Raw genomic sequence first — 23,416 nt, 5'->3', positions numbered from 1 at the left:
TAACATTAAACCTGTTGTGGTTATTGTCTTCTGAGGTTTGCCTCAACCATTTTCGAAATCCTTTCGCTAACACAACGGCATTCCTAAGACCAAAGGTATAGTCATCATGAAGAAAATAACTATTATTTCCAAAAACGACTGAAATAAGTATGAAATATTCAAATATTTTACTTCTGTTATAATAAAAGGACGATTACTTCAAAAATAGTCCCTAACAATTACATAAAACATTTTAGGCCATGATAGATTACCTGACATTCACAACACGACACAAATAGACTTGGAACGTTTGGACGCGAGTCTATGCGTCCCGGCGCGTGTGGGCAGCGAGATTTATCGGCTTCTTGATGTTATCTTCTTGTATCAGTGTGAAGATACTTACTGCTTGAAAAATGGGATAATATCATGCGCAATAGTAATAGTACAGGTACAGCTGAACCACTCTCATTTTGTGATAAGGTTTTCTTGTAGCATCCGACGTGGTCTAGTGGCTAGGATATCTGGCTCTCACCCAGGTGGCCCGGGTTCGATTCCCGGCGTCGGAAAAATTGTCTTTTTCTCGTCAGTTACATTGAGATATGTCATCTATTATCAATAAGAGCATTAATTAATAATAATTTATTGAGCATTAAAATGTTTCAGTACATTTTGCAGGCCCTCTAAACTACTTGTGTTATACATACATGTAATATATATATCTAGATCTATTATCCCACTTATGTGATATCAGGCTTTCAAACACAAATGTAATTATATGTTTCATAATTACCTTATATACATAATCTACAGTAACAAGTGGAAGTATTTCTTATAAATGTGGGAAAAAAACTATAAGGAAGGAAATAATAATTATAAATAATAATACTAATAATAATAATGATGATAATAAGATAAAAAAAATACCTATATTACACAATGACAATTACATTGTTCTATATTGTGGTAGACTTGCTCATTATTATTGACAGGCTAGTCTTTTTTTAAACGTTTCTTGGATGAAGTGAGACACGGTTTTTAGATTTTTTTAATTAGGTTTTTTAATTAATATGTATAAGATAGGCGATAGGAACCTTACTATATCGTTGCAAAGTGATTAGCTAATGTGAATGATTTGGCACTGACTCATCCGTTACCAAATTAACGAGATATATGAAATATACATGCCTCTTATTCGACTAATGCAAGTAAGAGACATGATAGCACGAATTATTTTCTAGAAAACTTTGAATTATATTGAGACGCTAAACCGTTTGTGTCTGTTTGTTTGCCTCTCTCTCTCTCTCTCTCTCTCTCTCTCTCTCTCTCTCTCTGTAACTCTTGTGCCATCTAATAGATCCAAAATAAAACGTGCTTCAATTTGACAAGACAAACTGTTTATCCTTCAGGTACTGATGCTCATCGTCAAGAAGACCCAGGGTCGCCTGCGATCAATCCCCTTTTAGATGACAGCCATGAAAACAGTAAAGGAGACGACGGGCACTTGAAAAATGGGATAGAAATTAAAGAAAATGAAAAAGGAGACTTCAAAGACACTGGGGACGTGAAGAAAAATGGTTCCGTTGAATTTAAAGACATTACAGCACATTTGAAAGAGGGCAAAGAAAAGTCCAGCTACAAAAAACGCACGCGGCGATGTGATGCGTGCCGCACGAGTTGCTATAATTTTTGTAAACCATGTATGACGAAGTACCACCCGCCAGTGACAACGCGAGCACAGCGCATGCGCCACGCTCTGATGTGCCCGCCTCACGGGAAACTCGGGCGGGTCGTCACCTCAAAACTAACGCTGATTCTGCTGTGGGCTGTCTTGTGGGCGATCACCAGAGATGAAGCGCTCCCTGGTGGAAATTTCTTCGGCCTTATTGTGCTGTTCTTAGCCTGTAAACTTGGAGGGTTTTTAGTTAGCAAAATACGACTTCCACCTTTACTAGGTTGGCATATTAAGAAAAAATCGATCTAAGTTAATTTTAGTAGTAATTTTGCTTTGCAAGCTCATTTTCGAAAAAAAAGTATTTTAGGCGAATTGGATAAAATAAATATTTGAATTTTTTTAATTTTCGTGAACCACATTTACTTGCATTGGCCTTGATTCAAACGAAGACCGTCCTTGTAAAATGCAGTTAAAATTCCACAATTCTCAATAAAAATAAGACACTAATCTAAGAACCAGCATTCGCTTACCATTGTAAATCAAGCAAGATACAGCACTGCGCGTCTAAAGACAATTTATTTTAGGGAAATCGTGAAGAATTTAATATAAAGAAAATGTTGACAAGAAAAAAGGCGAGCTATCGTTCCCTATCTCCATATATTGTATATTTTAGGCATGCTGATAGTCGGTTGTCTCCTCAGGAATGTCCCGTACATAGACGTCGCCAAGGACATTAAGAAAGAATGGTCGTCTTCCATAAGGTATTGTACTGTTCATGTGTAGGTTGATGCACCCTGGGTATGAGAGAGAGAGAGAGAGATTGTGTGTGTAGGTTGATGCACCCTGGATATGAGAGAGTGAGAGAGAGATTGTGTGTGTAGGTTGATGCACCCTGGGTATGAGAGAGAGAGAGAGCGAGAGAGAGATTGTGTGTGTAGGTTGATGCACCCTGGGTATGAGAGAGAGAGAGAGAGAGAGAATGCACCCAAAGACAGCGGTTAAGTTGACGCCAGCTGTCTAATACCCAGGGTACGGAACGGCGTGGTCCCAATAACAGGCGTGAATTGTGCCTTGCGGCTCATTATTTTCCCCACTTCGAGGTTTTGTTTTACCTGACAAGTTCAAAACAAGACATTTCAAGGCTGAAGAGAACGACAAACCCAAGGCGTTGAAGCACGACTGTTACAGTAGGCCTACACGCAGTTTTTTTAAAAGAACCAGTGGCTTAAAATATTTCCTATTTTCCATAGAAACATTTTTACCTGTAAGAATTAAAGCCCAGCTTTGCCACTTCAGATTATACTTGTTTAACTTGCTCTGTCAAAAAATAAATAAATAAATAAATAAATAAATAAAAAGATAGGGAAGCCAAGGTGTGTGATTCTGTAGGCATTTTGGCGGTTGAAAAATTCAGCATGTTTTTTTTTTCTTCTTTTTTATTTTCAGATCCATAGCCCTTGTGGTCATCCTTATCAAGGCGGCCTTGGGTCTGGACCCCAAAGCCTTGCGCCGCCTCTCTCACGTCGTTGCGCGGCTGGCCTTCATTCCATGCGCCTTCGAGGCCGTGTCCGGGGCCGTGTCCGGCCACTTTCTACTGGGCTTTCCCTGGGACTGGAGCTTTATGCTGGGGTAAGAAGGGTGTACACTGTATATTGGTGTGTGTGTGTGTGTGTGTGTGTGTGTGTGTGTGTGTGTGTGTGAGAGAGAGAGAGAGAGAGAGAGAGAGAGAAGAGTGCAGGTACGACAAAGAGAAACATATTTGGAACTGCAAGAACTTTTTTTGTATTTACTTAAGGTCTTTCACCTTTTAAACCTCCAAAAAAGCTTCTTACGAATACCTTGTCATCATCTTTAGCCCACTGATTTTTATTCCCCTCGTGTCTTCAGCATTCAGGGTATACTGTTGTCGCTGTACAAATGTTTGAAGTTATCGATTAATTATAGTAAAAGGATTGTTTTTTAACAATGTACTGATTTATTCTCCTCACTACCACTTTAAATTTTTTCACACGCAATGCCTCCTCCTTGAAGGCATGGGTTACGAAATACTCCATAAAGCAGATTATAAACATGCTTTCGATTCTTTTCCGGTAATGCTCGGCGGCAGTTTCATCTTTGAAGAATCATTAAAATGATTTTTTCATATAATAAATTAAAAAGTTTGCTTTCGAACACGTTAAATAGATTGTTGTTTAACTTTTAAAGGTACATACGAACCGGGCATCGGTGGAGCGTGGATTCCCAGTAACACATGTAAACCACTTCTACTAGATTCTTATATCACTCAAATAAATTCGACATGCCAAGGGATAAACTAAGATCACTCGATCAGCCATAAAAGACCTTTAGACTGCTTCTTTCTTTAAATTTTTGGTTGTAAATTTAACCTACTTTCGTGACCTACTTTCCTGCCCCATTGACATTCAGCTTAGAATGCCAGCAGAAAAATCCGTTCAAACATCATTTTCGGGTAAAATTAAACAATGCCTTTTGGCAATTCTCTTAGTTATACTACTTGAAACTATATGCTGGCATTTGGTTGGTTTTTGTGACAAAAAATTGACTTTGTATGCATCTTTAAGATCTCAGCGGAAATTAAAGACCATCTCTCAGAATAACAAAACTTTGCCTGTCATTGATTTATATTTTATTCATAGAAGCTTTACGTCATTCAGTGGTTACAAGTCTTAAAATTTGTTTTATATGTCTGAAGTGTTGGTATCGAAAATTTACATGGAGAATGTGAGATATTTATTTTGTTACTTTAATATTTGTCATAACATTTGTCTTTGTCTTTTTGCCACTGATCACACATTAATAGTGGGTGTTTCAGAAAAAAATATAATGTAGAGAAAGGGTGTTTTTTTGCTATGAAAAGTTAATTAAAATGTCATCAAAATAACAATAACGATTTACTTCATTTTCAATGTTTCAATGTCGCTAATTAAACTGCTACGAGATCGTGAGGACAAACGTTGTATAATTCCATTTCTGCAGTTCATAATTTATTTTTATATATTTAGTTTTATTTGTTTTAAAAGATATAAATATCTTTATATTTTAAGCTCCTAATCTTTTATCTAGCTTTGTAATGTCGGCTGTGTCCCCGGCAGTCGTCGTTCCCTCCATGTTGCACCTGCAGGAGCAAGGCCTTGGTGTAGATAAAGGCATCCCCACTGCTGCCGTGGCTTCGGGGAGCGTGGAAAACGTGGTGGCCATAAGCGCTTTTGGGGTGGTTTTGGGAATTGCCTTTTCAAAAGGTAATCACTGGAATACTGGAATGAAATATCTCCCTAATCACAAATAACACAAATGAATGTAAAAGTCAGTCGTTTTTATTTTATTTTGTTTATTTATTTTTTTTTTTTAGAGCTTGAAACTAATACAGCTTAGAATTATTACAACATTATCACATAAGGAATTTAAAACGGCAGCATTAAAGGGTTTGTTCCTAAATATAAAGATATGTCATACACACATTGTAGAATAAGAAATGTCATTTGCAGGCTGCTTTTTATTCAAGTATAAGAATCGAATAATTTGTTTAAAAGAAGATATTTCTCTCTAGGTGATTTAGCGTTCTCTATCATCCGTGGTCCGCTGGAGGCGCTGACGGGAGTGATATATGGCGTGATCGGCGGACTCATGTGTTGGTATCTGCCCCATATCAAACACGTGAGTACTTTGATTCTTCCTCTCAGACAATAGGGTGCGCTAGTAGCATGTTAAATTCTGTGTACTGTTTTAGAACCCCCCGATAGCAGAGGGTATCAAATACCATACATTTCAAGCAACGTTCATATTATTTTTGTCGAAATAATGGAAGCAGTGCTGATTGTATGCTAGGACCCACAAAACAAGTGTTTATCCCTTTGTTTAGTGGGTCCTTGGACCTAACTAGAGAAGGACAAGTAACGCGGAGAAAGATCAAAGGATAATCGGCTTAGCGCGAGCTCTTCGCGAAACGATGTGCGTTCGGATCACGTGACCTCCCGTACAGGTAGCGAGCATATCGCGGCTGTTGATGAATTTTTGTGTCATTTGGACAGGTAGCTGGTGATAACGCGAGGAAAACGTTCGGGTGGATGAGTCAAGACACTTATAGAGATAAAATGTAAGTACAATTTCTTTTGCTATTTTGGATGCTAGATGAGAATAAGGTATGTTTGTTCATGGAGGAATTCAAAATGCCCAATATGGTGAAGGCAATCGTGTTTGTTGCCGTAAAATGAGTGTTTAAAATTGTACAACTGCGGTGTCGAATACTTGTCTTTAGCTATGATCCGATAGAAAAATATTTCTAGTCTCGAAATTTTACCTCTATGTAAAGAATTAGCCATAGATGCGGCAATAATTTGACCTCAAATCGTGTTTTGAATTGAAATGACGCAATTCCTCTCCGATTTATTCGACTCGCCGACATCGTTTTAGGTCTGGTATTTTTTACGTACGGTTTAGATAAAGGTGGCATCAACACCGCTGTGTACTATATGTATAGGTTTATGTTACTTGCTTAAGTGAGCCCGAATTATGGAATGATAATTAATATTTTAACTCTTAATATGGGCTCTCGTTGCAACATGGCACCACACATGCAATTGTGACACACAAAAACGCACCTGTGATCCTTTTAATATCCTTTTATCAAAGTTGACATTAACACTGCTCTGAAGTATATATATATTTACACATTACCGGCTACAGTCAGCTCCGGTCTGAGAATGATAATTATTATTTTTATAACTCTCAATATGGGCTATCATTGCAATATGGCACAACACATGCAATTATGACACACAAAAACGCACCTGTGATCCTTTTAATATCCTTTTATCAAAGTTGACATTAACACTGCTCTAAAGTATATATATATTTACACATTACCAGCTACAGTCAGCTCTGGTCTGAAAATGATAATTATTATTTTTTTGACTCTCAATATGGGCTATCATAGCAATATGACACCACACATGCAATTGTTACACACAAAAACGCAACTGTGATTCTTTAAATATCCTTTTATCAAAGTTGACATTAACACTGCTTTAAAGTATATATATATTTACACATTACCGGCTACAGTCAGCTCCAGTCTGAGAATGATAATTATTATTTTTTTAACTCTTAATATGGGCTATCATTGCAATATGGCACCACCCATGCAATTGTGACACACAAAAAACGCACCTGTGGGCCTTTTAATATCCTTTTATCAAAGTTGACATTAACTCTACTCTGAAGTATATATGTATATTCACATGACCGGCTAAAGTCTGCTCCAGTTTAAGAATAATAATTATTAGTTTTTCATTTTTAAATTGGATTCCCTAAACAGAATAAAGACGATTGACAAACACCCTCATTGGTCTTATAGTGAAAGTGTATATGTGGACATGTACACATGCAAAGTTCATGATTATATTTACTCGGGTAATGGTCATAAAAGTAGATCTTGATCACATTTGTGATAAGAGTCTCACCTCTGTAATTGCCTTGCTACATTGCATTATCTTGTTATCAGGTGCTTGAAATCTTTGAAATAATCCTGAGACATGCCTTTGGATAGCACCTAGCTGGCTTTATCAAATCATCAAAGGGCCAGACGGCTTAGTTACCTGGCTGATAATGATCTAGAAAGTCCATGCCTAACAAGGGAAGTAAATTTAACTAGAGGGAAAATCTACCTGACAGGTAGAATCTTGAGATGCATTTGATAAGGCTTACCTGTGGCTCAAATGTCCAAGTAGAAGTAAAAAAGGCAATTGTCATTTATAGTAGTTTGTGATAAAAACATTCTTATTCTCTTCCAGATTCTCTCCACAAGATGCCGGAAAGTTAAAATTGGACAATGCACCATTGCCCAAGAGGAGACTCACTAATTAAACATTTGGACAGTAATTCACATAGGTCAATGAGAAATTAGTTTATACCTTTTATAAATAAGTTAATACTACTTGGATACAAATCGGAAAGAACTCCAACATGACTTTCACAAAAAGAGACAAGACAAGAAAACTGCACATGTATTGTATATTCATCATCACTAGCTTTGTAACAAGCATTTTAAAATTTTAATGTTTACTTTTATAAGAATAAATATTGAAATGTACTCAAGTTGTTTTATATTTCCTATCTTATAATGAAAAAAAAATCAAATGTAAAAAACATGGATTACATGTTTAGACAGTTTTTTCTTGCTTGATTGAAATTGCATATTCAATTACCTCAGAATACACTAACTACAGGTTTAAAAAATCTGATCCTGATAAAATTCATACTCACATTTGACATTGACCCTCTTGCAGTGATTTGTCAAATCTTTTATTATTTAAAGTTGTGTAAAAAAAAAAGGAAGTGAAAAGAAATAAAAAGAAGATTTTTTATATCAAATATATGCATTTTTTATTACCATAAGATCAGTATTGGTGAAATTAATCTCATATTGTAAACGGGTAACTTTTAATGAAAAATAAAGCGAAATATAAATGAAAGATAGTTGCTGAATGAAAAAAACAAATATTATAAATACTTATAATAAGTTCTTGAATTACGACTGCTTTTCAGTTACTGAAAACAGAAAGCCATATTTTGGTTTTGTCGTATTATTTTCTACCAAACTAATACGACAAATCTGACTCTTAAATAACTAATTAAAATTAATGTAAACCTAGATGAAATTTCCAATTAAGATCTTAATTGCTAAGTGAAAAAACCCAAATGTTATAAATGCACAAGATCATACTGTCTGTTTGTTGAAAATCTAGGTAATAATTCAAGCTGTAATTCTACTCTTCCTTTTGAGAGACTTTCTCAATCCTTTTTCTTTCGTAGATGCAGACACAAATTCTTGGTACTTTTCTTTAAGCTGTCTGCGAAATGAGTGGCCCCTAATGGTAATATATAATTTCACAAACATGCTAAAAAGGTCCATTTTTAATTTGTCTGATTCACCAGCAGTCAGTTCTTGTGAAAATTCGATTGATCTTCCGGGGTGTCACAGCTACTGGTACATGTAGGAATGAGATTTCCGGTCGTTGGGTGCGTATTCCTGTCCTGTCAGAGACTACCTCACGGACAGGGAAAGGCAGCAGGTATTGAAGACAAACTTCACACCCCGTTTTTATGAGGTAACGGGGAAAAATGCCGAAAACCCCTCAATAAATTTCCACGTGTTGACGGAAACCTGTGTGCTCGCAACTGCAAGATGGCGGCAATGCTGTATCATAGCAACCACGAGGGACTGCGAGAAATTGCGTTATCAATGCAGAGAAACGCTACCTTGATAATAAGCTGTTCAGACGCCCGTGGAGCTATCAAAACAGATTATGTGAGACAATAGGCGAATGTTTACCCGAACGCACATAGCTTCAAAGGAAGATGCCGCGTTTCTTGTCCTTCTCTATTTAGGTCCAAGGTGGGTCCAAATTGTAATCAAGTTTGCAGGGTGATTTTTGGTTTGTAAGGCTTGATCGGTAATAGCCCCAAAGGGCATTGTTCTGCTCATTATGACGTCAAAGCTTTACTCATATAATAGTTTGTTACATGACGTCATTCACACCTCGCTTTGAATAGGCCTACTGCTTTGAATAAAACTTTTACCGCTGCTAACAGAATATTTATCTAGCCTTAAAGGGTAAACCGTCCCTTTTTTCTGAGGGGGTCTTAGGACTGAGGGCAAGGATGGAGAAAATCGTAATTAATTACTGAACCATTACTGTTCATTGTAAGGCCTGCAGATGTTGCCCCCCCCTCACACACACACCACAGACAGGCGTCACCACAGGCGTCCATGCATCGTAGGTATCACCCCACACACACACACACACACACACACACACACATGCACACACACAATATATTTTCAACTTACATATGTATACGGAACGAATAAAAAATTGGGTATATTGGTTGGAAATTAGGCCCAGCACAACACTGTCCTGATTCATGGCCATATTATTTGTATCGGCAACTTATCCCGACTTCTAAGGGGAGACGTTTTTATGGTTTGTAAAAGAGACTATACTGTCAACTAGTAGCCTATGTGGTATTATGTGTCATTTTTCTTCTTTAAATGACAGCAGACTCTTCTTACCACCCTTCTATATTCTCCCATACAGCGAACAGACTTAGAAATATATGCAAGGTGATATTATGAAAAATATTATTTAAAAAAATCCGAACGACTCGGTGTCGACGATATTTGAACTGAGAGCGAAATATCAAGGTAAGTTTTGCTTTGGATATCTCAGTGTTCCTATGGATATCCTAAGGGATTTCATTAATTTCGTAATTTCATTACAGTAATTGCCAGCTTTTACATCTATTTGCTTTTTATTAATAAATTAAAAAGGAGAACACGACCCGGACGAGACTCGAACTCGCAATCTTCTGATTCGAAGTCAGACGCCTTATCCATTAGGCCACCGGGTCTTGTTGTCACGAAGGCGGCTAAATATAGGAGGCATTCGCTGGCATTCTGCTGAACACAATGACTGACCGCAAAATTGCATTTATCGACTTTTTCCATTAAAGCGTATTGTGTATGTAGTATCACTATTAGCTGTGTTTTTGTGACGTGCCTTCGTTGGTATAGGTTAGGTGTAAGAATTGCTAGTATTTTGTTTCATTTAATGGGTATATCAAAAGAAAGAAAAAAATGAAAAGGTTTAAGCATTTTATTTTTATTTCCCCCTAAATTTCAGTTTAACTTTAATCTATTAAAATACTCACTGACTTAAAAGGAATTGATGTTTGGATAAGTGCAGACGTTAACAGGTACGAGCCAGACATCGAAAGGAAGTGCTCGTTGAGATTTTAAAATATCACCCCTCTACTGATGCTTGTAGAATTTTCAGATTAAAACAAAAAATTAGAACTGTCTTTCTCTTTCCCTGCCCCTCCATCCCCCCTCATTCTCTCTCTCTCTCTCTCTCTCTCTCTCTCTCTCCATTTCCTTCTCTCCCAGTTCGCTTCGCTTCCAGAAAGCATGAGGATTAATCATCACAACTCCGAGTGTTTATGACTTATTTTATTAATTTGTTTATGTGAACCAATGTTCGTCTATATTCTCATACATTCTCATACTAATAGGAACATTTGTCGGCCAATGTGTGCTTTTAAATCGCAAAGATGCCTTGTTTTCGGAGACCCTGTGCAGAATTCACTCAAAATTTGCCAGATGCACCCTGATTTTCAGGGCAGAAGACTGCTAACTGACCTCCCAACTAACAGCATGCCTGAGACTCCGTTTCCAGTTGGTTTCATTCTGATAGGGAAAAAAATCCAACGAAACTCAGGGTAACTAGATATAAGCAGAAAATACCGAACGAAACTCAGGGTAGCTAGATATTATATTACATATCAAATCATTTCAATTGTTACAGAGGAAGCAGGTGTCGTTCAGGACGTTTTTGGTAACAAGTGGTGGGCTGTTTGCTCTGTTTGGTAGCGGTGCGGCCAAATTCCCTGGGGCTGGGGCCCTGGGGTGCCTGACCATGGCATTCGTGGCGTCCCTGGGATGGCGGAGACAGGGATGGACATCAAGCGTACGTTACTGCTTTTTTTCCGTAGTTAAATGAGTTCAATATGAATGTTAGATTATACCTGGTTTCAAGTGAAATATTATACTTACAAGCATCATGTTTAATGCTTATCGTTTTATAAACATCAACGTTAATTTGAGCTGCTTCCTTTTACAATGCATATAAACCTGCTCAGTCTGATGTAAAAAGTATGTATAAAGTAAAGTATAAATGCACTTACATTTATTTATTTTAATCAGAATCCCGTGGCAAAGAGTATTGGTAAAATGTGGCTTATCTTTCAACCTCTGTTATTTGGTTTGATTGGAGCTGAGATAGACATTACCAAACTCAATGGCGGAACAGTCGGTAAGAAATGCTCCGTTCAAAAAAAAAAAAGAAAAAAAAAGAAAAATAGTATTAACCCGCTTCTACACTAATGACTGACGTAATTGATAAAATTGGGGCAAACCTCCTCGACTCCAGAACCATGTGTTATAATACAGTGTATGCCTGTGGACAATGGTGTATTCTGAGTAAGGGTTTAAATGTTTTATTTAACCTGAAGTTATGAAGTTATGTTCACTGACTAGCGTGAAATGTCATTGCTTGTCTTCGGCACCATTTTTCATAGTTACATCTCCTACTAGGACAAACACCACATAAAATGTAAAAGTATGAGTCGGTACTCGTTACACAGGGCTGCCTTATCTCCACGGGACGGCCAACATGATATATGTACAATCGTGGCTGGTGAACAGTGTGGTACAATATCACACGAGTTCCATTATTGTGTCATGTTGTTATTTGAATCTTTTATCTTCAACTCGAATTCATTTTATACCAGTTCGCAAACAGAGGAAAGAAAAAAAAACATACTCCATTTAAATTATTATTATTATTATTATTATTATTATTATTATTATTATACAGTCGTAAACAAAAATGAAAATATATTTTCAGGTTTTAAAATTTAAATAGTTTGTCTTCCATACCGGTGCAACGAAACTGAGTCCGAAAGTCCTCCCTCTTATAATGGTTTACTTAAAATGGTATGGGTTAGCCTGACCTAAGTGGGTCAAAATCTAGGGCGAGGCTCACCTGTACAAATGAATGGGAAGTCTACTCTCTATTATGGGGACCCTCAGTTTTGTCACACCGGGGCACGCCCACTCTCACTATAGGTCCAAAAGAATGATCACAGTATCACGCAAAATAAGCCTTAGAGCTGCTATGCGTTTTCTACTTCTTCTACTTTTTCTTGCTGGAATCTTAATGGACGCATTTGAGATGAAGTTCTAACCATGCGCGCCCCCGACAACTGTCTATCTCTGATCGCACCAACGTTTCCTTTTTTTCTTCCAGGCATCGGCATGGGCGTCCTCGGTATCGGTCTTGCCGTACGGTTTGTAGGCTGTGTACTAGCCGTAGTCAGGACGGACTTTAACTTCAAGGAGAGGCTCTTCGTACCAATAGCCTGGCTGCCCAAAGCAACGGTTCAGGTAAAAACACGACTGATTAAATTTCCATTCCGTTTACTTAATAGAAAATATTTAATATCGTTTGAAATTTGAACGCATTCTATTAGGAGGCAACTGAGCTTGTCCTACATTGTATTAAAAGCAACAGTTACCATCTTGATAGATTTAGATCTGTCTAGCAATTTTCAGTATTTGCCCATTCCATTAATGACTGCTTTAATTTTAACTATTATTCCCAACCTGTGTGTCGGCGTAGTGCTGAAGGTTGTCCACTTTCTGAAGTGAACCGTAGCCGTCAGAAGGCGACATATTGAAGTCAAGAGGTATTTCTGCCAGTTCACTAACACAGATTGCTAATGTTTGTATACTTTCTGTCATATATATGTTGAATTTACCAGGCCGCTATAGGATCTGTGGCTTTAGACACAGCAAGACGGAATAACGCGAGTGAAGAGGAAGAGGCGATGGGAAACACGGTACAGCTTGATAATATTTACCATCTTTATACCATGATTGAAGCCGGGTCATTTATTAAGCGGAATATTTCAAAACAAATGTCATTCACAGATATTAATTATAATATACAAATGTAATTTTAAGTAATTTTAGAAGACACCATTAAAATTTTGTAATTTAAAATTTTTTAAATGGTCATGCATGTTAATTTGTATCATTTTAGGTCTATGCGTTTCTATTGTTTTGTTTTAAATTCTTTTTTTATATTAGTTAATCATGAACATTTGTTTTTTATGCTAGATTCTGACCCTGGCTGTTCTTGCCATACTGGTAACTGCCCCGATAGGTGCCGCTCTGATCGCCTTGACGGCTCCTAGGCTGTTACATCAGAGCCCGAAGGAAGGAGAGGAGGAGGAGGACACCAAAAAAGAAAGTGGGTTTTTCTACTTGATTTGCACTAGGCTAGGAATGTAAATATTATTTGTGACGATAATTTTGTGAAAATGATTTTTTTTTATTTCACGTGATGGAATCATAGAATATACAACTAATTAACATTCTCTACATGATTTATTCTATAGAAACTGAACCTGAAGACAAGGCAGAAGAAAAAGAAAACGAGGAGGAAGAGGAGGAGGAGGAGGAGGAAGAAACACCAGAATCCGAGGTTGAAAGTGACGAAGAAGAGGAAGAGGAGGAGCTAGAAAAGGTGACTCTAAAGCACAGACAAAAAAGTTTCATTCTAAGTAAGATCAATTTAATCATTTCTCTGTTTTTACGCAGTAAGCTGAAGCATTTTAAAAAGTATATAATGGCCAGCAGTTGTCCAAATGGTAAAGCAAAATTAGGCGATTTACAATTTTCACTGCCAGTGTGTGAATACTTTAAAAGCTTTGACATTAGGGTTATGTACAATTAAGGTGGAGCACCTGCTAGAAGAAGCAATCCACGAATACGACATCCACCACCCCCATCTCCACCCCCACCACGTGCACCACACTGGTGACCACACCCACCACGAGGAGCATGCGCATCACCATCATCATCACCACCACCATCAGCACCAGGATGAGGAGCACCACCCAGATCCTGGTGATAAGGAGGATCCAGAGACTGGAAATCAGAAGCCGGTTCCTGAGCCAGAACCTGAAAGTAAATCCCAAGGGGGAAAATCTCAAGGTGCCCCCTCGTCCCAAGGCACTAAAAAAGACGGCGACGACTCACGGACAGTGGAGAGGAATAGCGCCAAAGTGGAAACTGTCAACGAAAAGGCTCCTCTGCAAAATGGTGCAGAAAAAGAGGGCAAGAACAACGGCAAAGTGAAAGCCTCTGAAACCCAAGACGGGGTGCAAATCTCCCCAGTCCTTATAGCTGATCAAGACGTGAAAGGCTCTGGTGGATCACAGAGTGCCACAACAGACAACGAATTATGTAACAGCCAGTCGACATTCTCTTGCTCTTACGACGAGGTAGAACATAAACGGAAATGTGCAAGGCTGCGAGATTGCTGTTACCAGTGTTGCGAACCTTGCATGACCGAGGCCCACCCGCTGCCACCAAATCCCACCAGAGGTCAAAGGTTGAAATATGCCCTCATGTGTCCACCCCATGGGCACACCGGGCGGTATTTGACCCTTATTGTTTCTGTACTGCTTCTTTGGGGTGTCCTTTGGGCTATCACTGGGGATAACGCCTTACCTGGTGGGAACCTGTTTGGGCTGCTTATATTGTTGATATGCGCTCAGCTTGGTGGGAACGTGGCAGAATTGATCAGGCTTCCTTCGCTGTTAGGTAAGATTTGTTTTTGATGTTAAATGTCGTCAGAATCCACTTTTTGAGTTATAAGCTTGCTGTGAAAGCAATGTTGTTTCTCTTCGAAATGATCAGTAATGAGTGAAAGAGAAATCGCTGTCTCCTCATCATCATATTTATTTCAGGTATGCTGTTGGTGGGCGTGGCACTAAAGAACATTCCATATATTTCCTTTGCTAGGGATATTGACAGGCACTGGTCCGTGGCAATCAGGTGAATAGTTTGCTTTCAGCTACTTAAAGAATCCAAAAGCATAATGTCCCATCAATAAAAATAATCGTGTAAGAACTAGATAATGAAACACGAGCTTATGTTGTTGCAGATTCCGTTTTTTTTTTTTTTTTTTTCGTTAAGGCTCTCTCTAAGAAATTCCCTAGGCCGCTTTGTTTTTGTGCTGTATTTACCCATGTGTATTCCAGGTCTATTGCACTAGCGGTGATCCTGTTGAAAGCAGCACTGGGCTTGGATTCCAGGGCCCTGCGTAAGTCTTCCGCCTCGGTCCTCAAGCTTGCCTTTCTCCCGTGCCTGGCTGAGGCGATCATCGAAGCTACTGTGGCACACTTTTTACTGGGCTTCCCCTGGGATTGGAGTTTTATGCTCGGGTAAGTAAGAGGGGCATTATGCCCTCGGACTTGGTGGACATAATTGGGAGAAGTCAGTCGTGGACGTTGTTTTTATGAACACTTTTGTTCCAGGTTGTGTGATTCTGTACATTTGATGGACATTTATATACAACGCGGGGTATAATTGCCATTTAAGCCATATTGTATCACACTGTGTGTCAAAAGAGGACTATAATCTATGCCTGTAGTTGTACATTCGTAGTCCAACAATAATGATAAAGGCAGAAGTCGTTTCCAATTTATCATATAACGACTGGAAATTGACAAGGATATCACCTTTTTTACAGTTTCTCGTGTACAGTATGTATGTGTACTATTATGTACATTTAGCCGTCACCTGTGTCTATAATCGTCTGCGTCATCGTGCACTTTTCACAGTTAACGTAATTTAAGGAAAACCGTGTGACTAACTACGTGTGTATTAAACTGACTTTATTTATTTATGGATTAAAATGCAGGTCAGCTTCGAATACCAGCTTTATTGGGTTATATTTTCTTTTTTTTACATATTATATAGGTTTGTGTTTAGGGCTGTAATCTTACAGTGTGTACGAAACAGTACGTGAGGCATTTCACTTCTTTGCCTACTTTGTCTTTGCAAATGATGGATACTTCTATATTGCGTTATATTATACGTTATAAGGTTCGTCCTGTCAGCAGTGTCCCCGGCAGTGGTGGTACCTAGCATGTTACACCTCCAGGAGCAAGGCCTTGGAACTGATAAAGGAATCCCCACCATCGCCGTGGCCGCTGCAAGCATAGAGAACGTTTTTGTCATTAGTCTGTTCGGCGTTCTGCTTGGAATTGCCTTCTCACACGGTGATTATGTGAATTTTTGAATTATGTTTTCTTACTCTGTTTGTGCTTTCGATTATGATGAACTTTTTAATTGCTGAAACCTTTCTCTAACTCAGAGTTGAGTTTTGCGTAAACATACGTTCTTAATTTTGACAAAAAATGCGCTGAACCATCCACACGTAGGTCCAGATGTAACGTACCCTTTACCAGGGCCACAGAATAATTTTTCACCAGATATTAAGAGATATGTCTCTGGTTTAATAGATGGCTTATCTCTGTACTGTCAGCAAAAATGTCCACAGAATAATAACTGCGGCCCTGGTAGAGGGTACAGATAACGCATATGTCTGTTATGGCATGCTTGATAATGCCATATCAAATTTCATTAAAACGGGAAACTTTCTTTAGAAAAGTGGTCAAATATCAAATGTGATCAGAAATTCCTCATTACAAGCAGTACATGCAGATATTAAGCATTTCCTAAAAGAGGTTACAAGCAAGTTGCTATGCTTCAAAGAATTCATTAAAAGTTGGCTTTATTTTTGTATCTATAGGACAATTGGTGCAGATGATTCTACAGGGTCCCTTGGAAGTGCTGATAGGTGTTGTATATGGTGTCGTAGTGGGAATCGTGTGCTGGTATTTTCCTCATAAGAAACACGTAAGAGAAATCGTTTCTGGTTTAATGTCATTGCAGACAGCTCAGTTGCATTGCATTTTTCATGTTGCCAGTCGTCTACTCTATAACATTTATCATGTTTTTTGGTAACTGATGTTAGTGGAATGCCAAAAATGATTTATGTTATTCTTCTTGATACCCGAGAGATTGTCCTTAAAGTTTATTACATTTTAGTCTTCGATTCACATTCTCTCATTGATTATTCCGCATATATATGCAACTAGATTATAATTATATGAATTTTATTTTGCCGTGCCAAAGTACGTTTGATCGTGGCAGATTTCGTAAAAATCCTTCTTGCACCAGTAATACAAAGCAATTAAAAGTTCCACATTCTATACCACTAAGCTACTGATACAAGTTTTGATTTTACCATCTTTTTCATTTCATTATTTTGGTAGAAAAACCTGGTGATGTACCGCACGTTTCTTCTATCTGGCGCCGGGTTGTTTGCGTTGTTTGGAAGTGTTGCTGCCGGGTTTCCAGGGGCAGGGCCTCTAGGCTGTCTTATCTCGGCGTTCACGGCTGCCGTTAGATGGCGCAAGGAGGAGTGTAACGATATTGTACGTATCTCCTCTAGTGAGACGATTAAATTGATCAAAAAGGATTATAATGCTCGAGAAGATATATAATTATTTCTCAGTAGTACGTATTTTATACTTAGGAAAATTGTAACATTGGAAATATCCAATCATTTCGCTTATTCCAACTTATAACTTTCAATTTCAAGTGGCTTGAACACACCAATGCGGTTTCCCATGAATTTTACTGTATGTTTGAAGCTTTTGTAAAAAAACGATCCATTATAAATGGTCACTATCTTTTAACCATCCAATTGTAATTATGGTAACATATTTAGTATGCAACTCTTCACCATCTGAATAATCTGTTCAAGCTTGACGTTGGTTTACATGCGCGAGGTGCAGTACTGGTGAGTATGGCCGGTACTCATTGGTTTGAACAAAATTATTTCAAGCCCCTGTAGCCCTTGATAGAAATCCCCCGATGTGTAACTCCTCTGTAATACCCAAGTTAGTGGTCAGCATAATAAGTGATGGACAAAAGTACAGAGGTGTTTTCAATGGGGGTTGCTGCCAAGTGTCTGGTTTCGGCACCATGAGTTTCAGAGATGTCTGGAAATAAATTTCCACCATCAGCGTGCCTTTGCCGTGGGGTGTCATCTCTGAAACTCGGGGTAGGTCCTTGAAGTTAGGTCTAACACGATTTTTGTTCAAACTGATGAGTACACGGTCCTCTATGACGTAAGTTGCCCGTCATTTTGCTTTTCATTTGTGTGCTGTTGTTGCTGTGAAGTGAAAAAGTACCAAAGGTTGCTTAAGTCCCAAAGGTGGTTTGCGTAAAAAATACACGTCAAGGCGAGGACAGACAACTTACAAAACCTGTGGCGCTAAGGAGGGCTTGGAAATTAAGGGTCAACGAAATGGAGCAAATCTTAGCTTACAATATGAAAGCATATGGCCTCTTACACGAAAAGCATCTTGTATCTATAATCAAGAGACGTATAATCTTTATACGGGAATCAAATTGTTTAGAGATAAAACATCATGATCAGCCCCACCCCTACAGCTGACCCGTCATATTACAAGCAGTATATTAGTTCAGGTAGCATTTCCCATAATGAAAGTACCAATGTGTTACCTGTTCTGTGCACCCTGAGCTTCAGAGCTAACTTGACACTAACCTTTTCACTGTAGCCTATCTCCATCGTGTCAAGTAACCTCTGACGAAAATAGTTTGACCTAGTTTATATAAGCCAATCAAATCCATGTTTCAAAATTTTTCACCAAAGTTTGGTGAAGACGCTGATTGGTTGACCGTCAATCGGCAATCCTCGGCTGATTCCGCAAGCTCCATACTAACAACATAGTTATTGTCGAGTGCGGAGACATCCGAGTAGTTCCGAGTGTATTACCGTACACAAAGAAAGCAAGGCGAGTGACTACGAAAAAGAATGTGTTAAGTTATCTCTTGATTCTTTGCAAAATATGAGTAAATCGGAATTGAAACCATAGGGTCTAGCAGTTTGAGGCCCTGCATCATTATCTACTGAGAGACGGTGTTATTTGCGTGCTGCCCACAGGTTACGGCAAGTCCCTGATATTCAGCCTTATCTTTGATTGGTCCGGATTTGAACAAAGCGCGCTTTGACTCGTTCGCGTTCATTGGCTAGATCGTTTAATGAGTCATTGAGTGCGGGCTTTTAAATTTGATTGGCGGGCGGCGGAGGCAATCGAATCTGGTCAGAGGTTACTTGACACGATGAAGATAGGCTACAGTGAAGAGGTTAGTGTCAAGTTAGCTCTGAAGCTCAGGGTGGTTCTGTGCTGTGCCAGGGACATTATGCAGTTATAAAACAATATATCCCGTACATGGGGCCTTTCCAGCTTTTCATCAATACAATACAATACAATACAATGTCTGTCTCATGGCAGCCTAAATCCAACTACCTCCCCATGCCAGCTTCATAAGCTGCAATTCCCTTTAGGTTTTTACACACAGCAATAGACACCATTGGTATAATTTTGATTTGGTTTCATTTTGGTGACTCCCAATTCGGTGCCGGTGTACAGCAGTAGATGTGGGCTACATATCCGATGCCGCTTCAAATCACAAATCAAAAATGCATTTTTCTTAAATTTTAACATTCCATTTGATTGAAGCTTTGGTGATTAGTTGTTTTACTCGTTAATGTGATTTGATGTTTTAGAATAAGAAGACTTGGTAAGATTATTTTGTCTTTATTTTAGCATTCTGTTTTATAGTTCACGTGTTCTGTTCATTTTATTTTACACTTTTATGTCGTTTTTGTAGTTGTTCTATTTTATTTTTAAAATTACAGTTATTGCAGAGATATTTGAGGTCAATTCCCTTTAGACGTTAAAAAATTATTAATCTTACTTGTTATTGGTATATAGTTTCACATCTCCGTATTTGACATAAACTCAACCCTTTATAATTTTCAGTCATTAAAGAAGGAGCAGAGTACACGTAATTCTTTGTTAACACATCTTAAACCATATATTTCCGAATTTTGCTGAAAAAACTTTCTTTTTTCTCTTTTTTATTTCGTCTCCTTTGTTTATTTCTCAATTACTCGAGTTGTCAATGTAAAATTTAATATACTTCTTTTCTTTAGAATTTTTAAAGGGGGTTGATTTTGATTGTTTATTTCCAGACGCGCATAAAAGAAATCATAGCTCAGTTCTGGGTGCTGTTCCAACCATTCCTCTTTGGTCTAATTGGCGCCGAGGTTGATTTTAAGTCGATAGAGGGCAGCGCATTAGGGCGCACCACAGGTCAGTAATTTCATTCATTCGGTCGGCTAATTAGTCAAATGGCACATGTTAATGGAATCTGAAATGATGCGAGTTTGGCCGATGTTTGAAGGCTTCATCGAACAGAATTCCTCAATCTGTCGAAAACGTGAATTTGAGCTATTTGTAAAAGTCGCTTTTTTCGTTAATTCATTTTGGAGGTATTTTTTATTTTTCATTTCTATAAAATGGTCACTCAGTTCTCGTTTTTCGAGGGGAAAATAAAGTTAGGCGATATGTGTTTATAATAATTAATTGTTCAGCGCTTTTCTTCTTTTTATTTTCCATTTTTAAGTCAGAAAATCTGTTGATTTTAAAAAGCCATAAAGCAATTACATTGCCTTTTTGACATGTTTATTTATTTTCTTGATATTTTTTCAGGCCTGGGTCTTGCCGTCCTAGGCGTGGGTCTCTGTCTGCGAAGTTTGGTGACGTTCTTAACCATGATAAGGTCGCCCCTGAATATGAAGGAGCGGCTGTTCCTCGTTCTGTCGTGGCTGCCCAAGGCTACAGTGCAGGTATACAACCCAACTTTCTTTTATCTTTATGCGGCTATATTTGAATTCGAATAAGAAAGAAATCTAACATCGAAGATATGATTAATTGTTAGTATTGGTAAAATTTAGTAAAAGATGGTGCGCTAATTAAGTAATTGGTTACTTTAATGCATACTGACGTGATTCACCTACCTCTTTACAAAATGATAACCAAGTTGAAAGTTGGGTACGACAGAAGAAAATATATAGTAATGTTAAGTATATTGGAATTATATACGCATGGATAAAAAGCATAGCCTTAATTTTTACTTGATTTTATTGATTATTCAGGCTGCCATTGGTTCCATCGCCCTGGACACAGCCAGGGATCATGGCCATGGTGACATGAAGGAGTTCTGGGGACTACAGATCCTCACCATTGCCGTGCTCTCGATACTTGTTACCGCTCCGATAGGTGCCGCTGCGATCGCACTCACGTCACCAAAACTGCTCCGCAAGACCAAGACAGACACGGAAGAAAAGAAAAAGATCATAGGCGCCGAAATGAATGACATTAGGAGTATATCTTTGGAGGACTTGCAGCACGAAACAAACAAGGATCATAAGAAAAAATAACTGATGATGATTTTGGATTGATAAAGAGGTGGAAAATTACAAAAGAAGGATCTAAAAGAAGCGCAAAAAAGTAAAGGGTTATTCAGTAAAATGAACTGATCGAAGTTGGCATTTCACAAACCTTCTCAAAAACACTTTGTTTTCAAAGCACACTATCATGAAAACCCAGTAATTGTATAAGGCTTTTTTGAGAATATCCCAATAACGGCGAACTTCTAACTCGTTAAGCTTATAGGGTGCGGTCTTAGACAGATATTTAACCAATTTTGTACTCAGCTTTGAGAATCATATCAATAACCAGTTATGAAAGTATCTAAGTGACATAAAAGGCTTACATCCTGTTTACCGTGCCAACCATTCGGGGCATTTCGGCTGATTCCGTACCTAGAATCTAACATACGAAACCTCCAGGGACTGGCCGAATATAATTTCCATGTCAATATACACAGTGTATCTGAGGTTGCTAAGATTTTTTTCTTCTTAAAATTATTTTGTTTGATGCATTATAGATAACATTTTTTTCTTTATCAAACCATTTTGAGATGCCAAAATTGACCTTTACTGGGGACAAGTACGTGTACGTGCGTGTTTAATAAGGAAACTCAGTATTTCAGCCATGAAGTATCTTTATCAGCACTTTGACATATTTGCCTCTCTTCGATTTATCCTATACTTGCGGTGAGCGTGTAAGATAGACTGCTCAAAAGAAAAAAAAAGCCCAGTGAAAATAAAAGGATTTGCTTTAATTGATGCTTGATATAGAATGATGTCGGTAAAAGACGTGTAAAATTGTTTTGAATGATAGAGATTCGGATTGAGCAATAATTTTTGATACCTCAAAAATAGATTATTCTACCTTTGTCTCTCTCTCTCTCTCAGGAAAGGGACACTTACACTGCAATAGGCAGCGAGCGCAACGCACATGTTTTTCAAGAACTCACCAGCCAATGATATCGAAGGCAGAAGCCCTAAACGAACAATCTATAAAAATACAGTGATGGGGGAGTATATTTTTTTCCCCACCATACCCCCTCAAATTTGCCCCGAATAAAGAGATAAGAGGGCGTATTCTGCTTTTGATCCCACTGCCATCACTCAACATGTTGAACTTATTAAGTTTATATTATGCATTTAAATGAAAAAAATATTGCCAGCAACTTTGTGTATTGTGTAAAAGTTGTTATAATGATAGTGAAATGGATGCTTTCATTTATGCATTTATGTTATTTGAAATCCTATAGAAATATATAGGCCTATCAGAGTATTACAGCTATTCCATATGAAAAACACTGCATTACAATGTGCACTCGAGCGTTCAAAAAATCTCCGCAAAAATGTTCCGTAACGTTAAAATCACAACGGTTGCAAATAAGATGGGTATTTTAAATCCAAAAGTTTGCCCAGAGTTCAACAAGATAGATGATGCTAACAAAGGATAAGCGAAAGCAGCGTAATTTTCAGTTTTATGCAGATTTTAAAATTGACGTCAAAATTATCAATAAAATGTGTTTCCTTCATAGAAAAATGTCAATTTTTTGTTCTAATTTCTTTTTTGATGATCATTCTTTTAAAGGCGATTACGTACATCTTAAGGCAAAATTCGGTTACTGGCATTATAGCCTATTTTCAAGTATTTTTGACACTGCTATAGTCACGTAGCAAGACGACGTTCCCAATTTTTAAATTGCGTCATTTCTTTGTTGCACAATGTGGAATAGTGATCACGATTTGAAATATTATGTTAACGGGATCCTAACGATTCTGCTAGTAATAAGGAGAATTTATTTACCAGTGTAGCTATTAAAACTAATATTATATTTAACGAAAGACAATTTGCACTTTATGTTATGGATTTAATTGTTACAAATAATAAACTTGCAGCATTAAAGTGATAGCAGTGCAAGCATGTATCAAGTGAAAGATTGTCTTATTGAAAAATAAAATCAAT

The 23,416-nt window shown here is 37.9% G+C and overlaps 1 protein-coding gene, 1 long non-coding RNA gene and 2 other non-coding genes across 8 annotated transcripts in view; 3 read left to right on the top strand and 1 right to left on the bottom strand.

The window, feature by feature from the left end:
- The window catches only part of LOC106154881 (uncharacterized), a 30,821-nt gene extending 7,828 nt beyond the window's left edge, over positions 1–22,993 (top strand). For 2 of the 3 annotated variants that reach the window (XM_087015305.1, XM_087015302.1), the window contains exons 2-22: positions 1,386–1,931; positions 2,325–2,412; positions 3,098–3,280; positions 4,736–4,911; positions 5,220–5,326; positions 11,035–11,196; positions 11,433–11,541; positions 12,538–12,674; positions 13,052–13,129; positions 13,410–13,542; positions 13,691–13,818; positions 14,030–14,900; positions 15,047–15,134; positions 15,341–15,523; positions 16,188–16,363; positions 16,897–17,003; positions 17,423–17,584; positions 17,917–17,952; positions 20,218–20,338; positions 20,738–20,874; positions 21,184–22,993. In XM_087015305.1, coding sequence (XP_086871431.1) covers positions 1,386–1,931; positions 2,325–2,412; positions 3,098–3,280; positions 4,736–4,911; positions 5,220–5,326; positions 11,035–11,196; positions 11,433–11,541; positions 12,538–12,674; positions 13,052–13,129; positions 13,410–13,542; positions 13,691–13,818; positions 14,030–14,900; positions 15,047–15,134; positions 15,341–15,523; positions 16,188–16,363; positions 16,897–17,003; positions 17,423–17,584; positions 17,917–17,952; positions 20,218–20,338; positions 20,738–20,874; positions 21,184–21,468 — 4,013 coding nt within the window. In that variant the 3' untranslated portion in view covers positions 21,469–22,993. The remainder of the gene's footprint in view (positions 1–1,385; positions 1,932–2,324; positions 2,413–3,097; positions 3,281–4,735; positions 4,912–5,219; positions 5,327–11,034; positions 11,197–11,432; positions 11,542–12,537; positions 12,675–13,051; positions 13,130–13,409; positions 13,543–13,690; positions 13,819–14,029; positions 14,901–15,046; positions 15,135–15,340; positions 15,524–16,187; positions 16,364–16,896; positions 17,004–17,422; positions 17,585–17,916; positions 17,953–20,217; positions 20,339–20,737; positions 20,875–21,183) is intronic. The other variant, XM_087015304.1, reaches the window with a different exon arrangement.
- On the top strand, positions 474–545 carry Trnae-cuc (transfer RNA glutamic acid (anticodon CUC)). Its single transcript has one exon. It is a non-coding gene; the product is annotated as a tRNA-Glu (tRNA).
- LOC147761243 (uncharacterized) lies at positions 5,544–7,830 on the top strand. 3 transcript variants are annotated; one of them, XR_015335014.1, is made up of 2 exons: positions 5,544–5,765; positions 7,462–7,830. It is a non-coding gene; the product is annotated as an uncharacterized LOC147761243 (long non-coding RNA). The 3 variants fall into 3 exon arrangements; XR_015335013.1 differs by having other exon boundaries at positions 7,173–7,830; XR_015335015.1 differs by having other exon boundaries at positions 5,544–7,342.
- On the bottom strand, positions 10,009–10,081 carry Trnar-ucg (transfer RNA arginine (anticodon UCG)). Its single transcript has one exon. It is a non-coding gene; the product is annotated as a tRNA-Arg (tRNA).
- Positions 22,994–23,416: the final 423 nt, after the last annotated feature.

Source organism: Lingula anatina, chromosome 6, assembly GCF_051362555.1.
Source record: "Lingula anatina isolate TDL-2025a chromosome 6, LinAna3.0, whole genome shotgun sequence".
In the NCBI taxonomy this organism is placed as follows: domain Eukaryota; kingdom Metazoa; phylum Brachiopoda; class Lingulata; order Lingulida; family Lingulidae; genus Lingula; species Lingula anatina.
This window is presented reverse-complemented; position numbering and strand designations above follow the sequence as displayed.